This window comes from Rhagoletis pomonella, unplaced genomic scaffold, assembly GCF_013731165.1.
Source record: "Rhagoletis pomonella isolate Grant_MI unplaced genomic scaffold, Rhpom_1.0 Rhpom_scaffold_05605, whole genome shotgun sequence".
Taxonomy (NCBI): Eukaryota; Metazoa; Arthropoda; class Insecta; order Diptera; family Tephritidae; genus Rhagoletis; species Rhagoletis pomonella.
The window spans coordinates 1-9,191 of NW_023464144.1; the positions used below are offsets into that span (position 1 = coordinate 1).

Genomic DNA, 9,191 nt, shown 5'->3' on the forward strand with positions numbered 1-9,191 from the left:
CGTTATATGAAAAGCGGCCGCAATTTTGTCCGATTTCAATAATTTTCAACATTTTGCTTTTATGTGGCAAGCACAATAACCATACCGAGTTTGGTACAAATTGATAGAACGGTTACTGATATACATATATGTGATCATAAGAATTGTTGCAAGCATCAATTTGGAATAAATTAGCTTTAATATTTACTGATTTATCGAAGATTTTGTATTTCTCTAAATTACCTTTATATGGGATGTGGTTATTGTCCGATTTTTTAAATTTTCGGCTATTTCATATGTTATACCAAGGCCAACAACTGTGCCGAGTTTGGAAGAAATTGGTGCAGCGGTTACCAAGATATATACATGTAACCATAAGTAGGCGTGGCTACGCCCATTTTCCAAAAATTTATAATATTATTATTTTTCGTCTGAAAATTATTGTAAATATCAATTTTGAGTGAATTATCTTCAGTAGTTACTAAAATATCGCAGTTTTCGTATTTCTGGAAATTACCGTTATATGGGAAGTGGGCGTGGTTACAGTGCGATTTCGCCCATTTATCAATACCAACCTACCTTGGATTAACGGAAACCTACATACCAAATTTCGTTGAGATATCTCAATTTTTGCTCGAGTTATCGTGTACACGGACGGACGGACAGACAGACATGGCTTAATCGATTTCTCTATTCATTCTGAGCATTTATGTATACATTTGTCTATATCTATCTCGATTCGTTGTGGCGTTACATACAACCTTTATGTGAACAAAATTAATATACCCTTGTGCACAAGTGCGCTCGGGTATAAAAATTGCACGCACATTGACAAACATGAACAAATGTACAACAAACTCATAATTTTTGACAATCAGTACAGTTCGCATTTATATCAACGAGCGCTTATTAGATTTGTTTTCGTTTGTAGCCCTGCAGCAAGTCAAACTGGTTCAGAACTTGCGCTGAGCTAGCCTGAAAAGGGACGGTACTGGTTCTTCATCTATCGCAAATCAATGCTTTCAACTGTCTTTTTTAACATGGCGATGTCCTACGAAGTGACAATTGTCGCCCTCTGCAGAACTTTTTAACTTGTTCTGAGCTGACTTAGGTTAGATGGTTCTAAGACAGTTCATATAACAACAGTTCCTAGCAACACCTCCGAGCTAGAAAAAATGTGGTTAGTGTTGAGCTGGTTCTAAGAAATATAGTATAGAGCCTTTTCTTTAAATAAGCACGCATACAATTTTGTAAATGAAAAATACTTAATTTTATGTTTAAATAGCTATTTGTGTTGGACTAATTTACTTTATGAGGCGATTTGTGCTTTAAAATTAGGAACATAAAGTGTCAGTTATTCCTTCATTTTCTAAAACCGTTATTTTTAAAAATAATTTTTATTTATAATTAAAAATCTAAACCAAGTGAGAAAAACGGTGATATATTAAATGCTTTTTTGTGATAACTCAGCGTTAAATTGTATTAAATGTATTGAAAGATAATACATAAACTCCCGGCATCGAAATAAGAATATATAGAATTTTAAATATTCACAATGGTTTTCATGCTAAATATTTTTCGTAAATTTTTTATGTAAGGATGGCTCATAAGTATTATAACATAAACATATAAATTCACGTTTCTAACTGTGTTGGAAATTTTGTAGAATTCTAGAAACTGTTATAAAAACTTCAATATTTTAAATCATAGTTTATAAGTATGTATATAAGTTCTATAGCCCATTAATTTCTTATAACTCTTTTTACGCACGCTCTTGAAGGTATTCTCTTATTTAAATATTTTCGTTTAAGATGCAAGATTACACTTTACTACACTAAAATTTGATGGGCTACAAAACAGAATACTCGAAATATTTATAAAAAATCTCTGATTAAAAAGTTTGAAATTTGAATACAGTTTTTAGAGTTCTATCAAGTTTGCATCACAGTTAGGAATTTGAGTTCCAATGGTTTATGGAATATAGGACATAGTACCTAAATAAAAACTTAACGAAAAATATTTAAAATGAAAAACATTGGAAATTAAAAAAAAAACATCACTGCATAACTACACATTTCGGGTGCTCGGTGATATATTTAGGTATGTACAGTATCGGTCATATCAATAGCACCCTCATTTCAAAGTGAGATTCTTTACCACTTTCGGTTATTTTAGTTATTTAATCTGATTAAAAGGTAAAAAATTTAGATGAAAAACTGTTAAATTTAATTTTGTTTTATTTAAAGCTGGAAAACCCGGTTTATATGATTTTGTTTTAAGCATGATCAGTTTTTTATTAAATAATAACAAACCAATTTTAATTCGCAATATATTGTGAATATTTAAAATGGTGTAAGCAGAATTTTGCTCTTAAGTGTAGTTTAATTAAATTTTATGGTTATATTTTGCATTCAATTTTATACGTACGTATATATGTATAAAAATTACATTAATGTTACCAATAACCACTTTTTTGGAAATATTTTAGCAGTTGCCCCATAAACTAGAGAATTACATATTAAATAAACGAAAACAGTTTGCTATTAGTTTTAGGGTCTAACAGCCGCACTCAGAGTCGTTTAATGATTACTTAAGGCGTCCCTCAGTAACGATTTGAAAAAATTCCCGCTCAGAGTCAGTTAATGATTCGTTAACGGCATTTAATGAACATTAAAGATAAGTAAACAAAAACCTTTACTTAACTTTTTGAGGAATGCTTTTGAAATTTTTTGTTTGTTTTCAATAAATTTCAACTTCGATAACGTTGGTGTAACAGTGGCAATGGCCCAGTGAGCAGAGGACTTTCGTGCCATTCAAGAGATCCGAGTTCAATCCTTTTAACATTAAGCAATAAAACTTAAAAAAATTGTATTTAAAAAAAAATTAAAATATATTATTTTATTTAACGTTTGGATACTTTTTTGATTCTTCTTTCACTTTAAGTTTCTCAAATTTTTAGTTTTTCCTGTTTTAAAAAAAGTATTTTTTTCATTTCGTTTAGTTTTTAGAAAACTTATTGCTAAATGATAAATATAACAACACTATTAGCACATCTTTCAATTAGTTATTCGAAATACAGAAAAGGGCTTTCAAGATAGTTGCTGAAATATAAAGACTTTTGTCTCTCGGAAGACTGAGGTGAGTTGAAAGACATATGCCAGAATTGGCTTGTTATTGGTCTTGTTTGTCTTTTAGCAAACAATTTAATTAAATTAAAAAAAAAATCCTCTTTAAAGCAATAAAATCTATAAATCAAAAGAAAATTAGATCAAAGAAGCAAAAAAAATTCAATAAATATAGTTCATAAAAATTAAACAAGAAAAAAAAATAAAAATGGAAAAAGAAAAATTTCCTGCCCTAGCACTCGAACTCGGATCTCTCGAATGGCACGCCAGTGCTCTGCTCACTTAGCCATTGCGTATGTTGAGCCGGTGCGCGCAAAACGATATAAATACTTATTTTTATATTTTATTTCAAACTCAACGAAAAAAGTGAGTGATGCCACAAAATTGAAGGGCCGCAACTGGGGACATACCTAAATTTTTATACCCGAGCGCACTTGTGCACAAGGGTATTATAACTTTGTTCACATAACGGTTGTTTGTAACAGGCAAAACGAATCGAGATAGATATAGACAAATGTATACATAAATGATCAGAATGAAAAGAGAAATCGATTAAGCGGTGACTGTCTGTCCGTCCGTCCGTCCGTCCGTCTGTCCGTCCGTCTGTCCGTCCGTCTGTCCGTCCGTCCGTCTGTCCGTCCGTCCGTCTGTCCGTCCGTCTGTGCACACGATAACTCGAGTAAAAATCAAGATATCTTAACGAAACTTGGTACGTGTACTTCTTTCGGGCGTACGACGGATGATATTGAAAATGGGCAAAATCGGACAATAACCACGCCTACCTCCCATATAACGGTAATTTTCAGAAATACAAAAACTGCGATATTTTCGTAACTACTGAAGATAATTCACTCAAAATTGATATTTATAATAAATTTTAGACGAAAAATAAGAATATTAACATTTTTTTAAAAATGGGCGTAGCCACATGTGTATATCTTGATAGCCGCTGCATCAATTTATTCCAAACTTGGCACAGTTGTTGGCCCTGGTACAGCATACCAAATGGCCGAAAATTTTTAAAATCGGACAATAACCACGCCCACATCCCATATAACGGTAATTTCGAGAAATACGAAATCCTCGACAAATCAGTAAATATTAAAGCTAATTTATGCAAAATGATGGTTGCAACAATTCTTTGCCAGGAAATACGTTTATGATAAAATTTTGGAAAATGGGCGTGGCACCGCCCACTTATGATCACGTATATGTATCTCGCTAACCGTTCTAGCAATTTGTACCAAACTCGGTATGGTTATTGTGCTTGCCACATAAAAGTAAACCATTGAAAATTGTTGAAATCGGACTAAAATTACGGCCGCTTTTCATATAACGGTAAATTTCAGAAATGCTTGAAATTTCAATATTTTGAAATTTAAGGACGCTAGTTTACTTAAAATTTATACACGCCGGCTTATCATGTAGCGGTAGCTTTCGGAAAGGTGGAAAACATATATTTAATACTTGCGCCGGGTATTTAATGTTCGGCTCCGCCCGAACTTAGACTTTCTTACTTGTTTATTTCATAATTTTTAACTCTGAGAGGAAGTATTAATTAACAGATTTAACGATCATTAGTTAAGTGCCCATTAGAGCTAATTTAAGTAACGTTTCTGAGTGCGGCTGTAAGAAAATCGAAAAAATACATTTGTGCATCTTATGTCAGCTTTCGCATGACCAGGATGAGTAACATTGATGACAGCGCAGCTAGCAACATATGAGTTTCAACCGTCCAGCTCTGCATCCCTTTTGCAGTAGTTCAGAGACAGTTCTGAAATTTGTTCGGCGGAACTAGCGCTTTGCCAGACTCTTTAAATTTTGCTGCAGGGTACTACATATGTGCGTATACATACAACCATTGAAACATATGTACATACATGAAAACATTGCTGTCCATAAGTACATACATATGCCCATCAGTACATCAACGAAACCCGTTTGCTTCATCATAAATATATCCATACAAACATATGTACATATGTACGAATGGATGTAGTTACGCGAAGCACGCTTGCCTCATTTATACATATATTGCTTGGTAGCGGCAGAGCTGAACTGCGCAATGAGTTCGTTCATACATACATATTAGACTGCATCACTCCCCATTAGGGCTGGGAACTTCATCCGGATTTTTCTACTATCCGGATAAACCGAATATTCGAATACCCCGATACCTAAATGAAAAATCCGGTTACTCTGGAAGCTAAGATAATATTCGGCTATCCGAATATCCGGACTTTTCGTTATCAAAACGATACTTTCATTTCCCAATACTGGCGCTCATAAATGTGTAGCAAGGTACATTGAACAGGTAGTATCAGTAGAGCAGCTGATTTGATTTATTTTCAAATTATTTGGTCTCGAAAATGTCAAGTATTTTTAATTTTTTCTCACGAAAATTATAAGTTGTTAAAATCCATTTGCTTGTGAAACCCTTTTCCATACAAAACAAGCGATTGAATAGCAGCTTTTGGAACGTTCGCCCAACTCGGCAGCACGACCGCTGATTACTGGGCCTTGCAAAGGATGGATCAATGCCTCGAGAAGCAAACAAATTTACTTGTGTAGGAGTCGATAAGGTTTAGGAGTACGTGTGCTTTTACTTAAGAATCTAGCTTTAAGTCATAGTTTAAGTAACTTGTTTGTAGTTACAGTGAATATTAGTTGGCAACCCTAGCTTTAAGACAAGTAGCGATTAAGACTCGTTGTAACTAGCGATTAAGACTCGTTGTAAAGGACACGCCATTTTAAAAAATAAAAGAGATTCATTCGATTTTTGCTAGCGAAGACTTCGGACGTTCATTTTATTTTGATCACTTTGCCTTCTGCATATTTTATCAGAAGTGGTCTTTGACCCATCATAAAGTATTTATAAAGTAAATTTGAGTTTTTTTAAAAAAAATTTGGCGGAATATGGAGTACGGCGTCATTGATGCAGAAAAATATTCGTTGCTCCAGCTGAAAGCCTGGTGCACCGCTGTGGGCATCAACGCTAGCGGTGCAAAAGCATCGTTGGCCGCCAGGTTGAGCGATTTATCTGCGGAAGCTCGTGGACTGTGCCCAGGGACACGTGGTGCGTCAAGCGGAAAAGATGTGGACGAAAGCGATGACGCCGACGACGTAAGTGACGTCGATGATGAGGGTAGCGGTTTGCGCTTACCACAACGGCGAGAAAAGGTCGAGGTTAGAAATAAAGGCCAGGGTAGCAGCAGAAATGAAGGCGAGAACAACGTAGCGGATAACGGCAATGGATCGAGACCACAAAGTAGAGACAACGGTGCGACAAACGGTGAGGACGACGGTGAGAACAACGGGAGAGGCAACAAAACACAACGGCGAGGAAAAAGTGCAGTTAGAAATGTAGTGATTAACGACGATGAGGATGCAGTGTGTGTGCGAAGCGGGGTAGTATGCGTACGTAGCGGGAATTTTGGTGCTTGCCCAAAGAAGAGTACCGCAAACGAGGTTAGCGAAAATAACGGAGCTCCAAGCCAATCGACAACGAGCGACAACAACAAAAACGCAGAAGCAGCGGCCGTAGAAGCTAAACTGTTGGAGAAAGAAATACAGCTACTCAAACTCCAGAAGGCACTCCTGGAGAAAGACAATGCAATGGCGAGTGTAGAGAAAAGTGGCGGCTATGTTTCCTTCGAAACTTTAAAGGATATTATAGCAGTCTACGACGGCGGCGATGGTTTTAATATTTGGTACAACCAACTCATGCACTATCGCGAAGTTCTGAAAATCGACGACGCGATTTTAGGTGTTGCTATACACCTTAAACTAAAAGGAGCGGCTCTAGCTTGGTACAATGCCAAGGTAACAATACCAAAAAACGTGGACGAGTTACTCCGCGATATGAAGTCGGTGTTTGCGTCCGGCGAAAGTGTGCTCGTACGCCGGCGCAAGTTTGAAAAGCGAACGTGGTCGCACGAAGAGAGTTTTGCAAATTACTTCAATGAAAAGTGCATGCTAGGCAGCGATTTGAATTTGAAAGACGAAGAGTTGGCTGACTATCTGATCGAGGGTATTCCAGACAGACAACTGCAAAACCAGGCCCGCTTGCAAAACTTTACGTCGGCGAATGACGTTGTGAAAGCGTTTCGCTCGATAAGCCTACCCGATCGCCCACCTGCAAAAGTACGCACGGACCAAAGAATGAGATGTTACAACTGTAACTGCACGGGTCACTACGCAAAGGATTGCAAGAAACCCAAACGAGAAGCTGGATCCTGTTACGCTTGCGGCGAACAAGGTCATTATGCTGTGGACTGTAACAAGTACAAAAAGCCGAAGAATACTTTCGTAAGTTATTTTAATTTATATGTATCAGCACATGCTAATAGTGATATGTTTGTAGAATGTTTAGTCGACTCAGGAAGCCCAGTTAGCCTGATTAAGCAAGTGATAGTGCCAGCAGGAGTAAAATTAGTACAGGTTGAAGATGCATATTACGGGTTGAATAAGTCCCCTTTGAATATTATTGGAAAATTGAAGTGTAACATAAAGGTGTTGAATAAATACGTTTCAGTTGAACTCCTAGTGGTTCCTAATGGGTCTATGGGTTACTCAGTGTTACTAGGTAGAGATTTTATCGAGGCGAGCGATGCGAAACTAAAAATAGGTAATGTCGAGTTTTTGGATAGAACGGAAGAAGAGAATAAAAGCGAAGTTGAGAACAATGTCGAGAACAAAGGCGAGGTTGGGAAAGCGCACGAAGATCGGGTAACGGATAGGTTGTATACAACAAGCAAAGATACTAGTGAACAGGTAAACAATGTCAGAGATATAAACGAAAATAAGGTAAACGATAATAACGTCGATGAGTTCCTAATGGAAATTATGGCAATAGATGTGTGCGAAGATACGAGCTTAGAGCTAAAAGTAGGTGAACAGCTGAGTCGTGATGATGAAAGAATTTTCCAAGATATGTTTAGAAAAATATATATGAATTCAAAAAAGTCGGATGAGCCCCTAGTAAGAAAAGAAATACAACTCGTGTTAGAAAATAATAGGCCATTCGCTTGTGCTCCGAGAAGATTGTCGTACAGTGAGAAGGTAGAACTACAAAAAATAATCGACGAATACTTAGCTAAAGGGTACATAAGACCAAGCGAGTCAGAGTTTGTGTCGCCAATAGTGTTGGTTAAGAAAAAAACGGGTGAACTTCGGTTGTGTGTAGACTATAGGAAGTTGAACAAAGTGACGTTCAAAGACAATTATCCGATGCCGCTTATAGACGATTTACTGGACAGATTAGCAAATAAAAAGGTGTTTACTAAGTTAGATCTAAAAAACGGATTTTTCCATGTTTTTGTCAATAGGGATTCTGTTAAATACACCTCTTTTACTACACCTTTAGGACAATATGAATTTTTGAGAATGCCGTTCGGGCTTAAAAATGCGCCAGCAACTTTTCAGAAGTTTATAAATAAAATATTTGCGGACATGATTCGAAGTGGAGAAGTAATAGTTTACTTAGACGACATTATGATAGCGACAGAAAGCGTGAAACAACACTTAGAAATACTGAAGAAAGTACTTTTGAGAGTTGTACAAAACAACTTAGAGCTCCGGCTAGACAAGTGCGAATTTTTGCAATCAAAGGTTTCACACTTAGGATACGTCATCACTGGCGAAGGTATTCAAGCTGATGAAAAGGGACTTAGAGCAATAGAAAATTTTTCAATTCCGACCAAAGTCCAAGAAGTTCAAAGCTTCCTAGGCCTGTGCTCATATTTTCGAAGGTTTATCAAAGATTTTTCGACTATAGCCAAACCCCTCCACGACCTTACAAAGAAAGATAAAAAATTTCAATTCGGAGAAACAGAGTTAGAAGCTTTTGACAGTCTCAAGGAAAAGCTTATTAGGTCTCCACTGTTAGCAATCTACGACCCGAACGACGCAACTGAATTGCACTGCGATGCTAGTGCCTTGGGGTTTGGGGCAATACTATTGCAAAGAAAAAAAGATGAAAAACTACACCCAGTATTTTATTTTTCAAAGCGAACAACAGAAGCCGAGTCTAAATACCATAGTTTCGAATTAGAAACTTTAGCGATAGTGTATGCGTTAAAAAGGTTC

At 36.5% G+C, this 9,191-nt stretch overlaps 1 protein-coding gene across 1 annotated transcript; it reads left to right on the forward strand.

Moving 5' to 3' along the window:
• The first annotated feature begins 5,599 nt into the window (after window positions 1-5,599).
• Window positions 5,600-7,558, forward strand: LOC118755199. Its single transcript, XM_036490050.1, has 2 exons — window positions 5,600-7,412; window positions 7,468-7,558. The coding sequence occupies exons 1-2, from the start codon at window positions 6,021-6,023 to the stop codon at window positions 7,474-7,476; spliced, it is 1,401 nt and encodes a 466-aa protein (XP_036345943.1). The 5' UTR covers window positions 5,600-6,020; the 3' UTR covers window positions 7,477-7,558.
• Window positions 7,559-9,191: the final 1,633 nt, after the last annotated feature.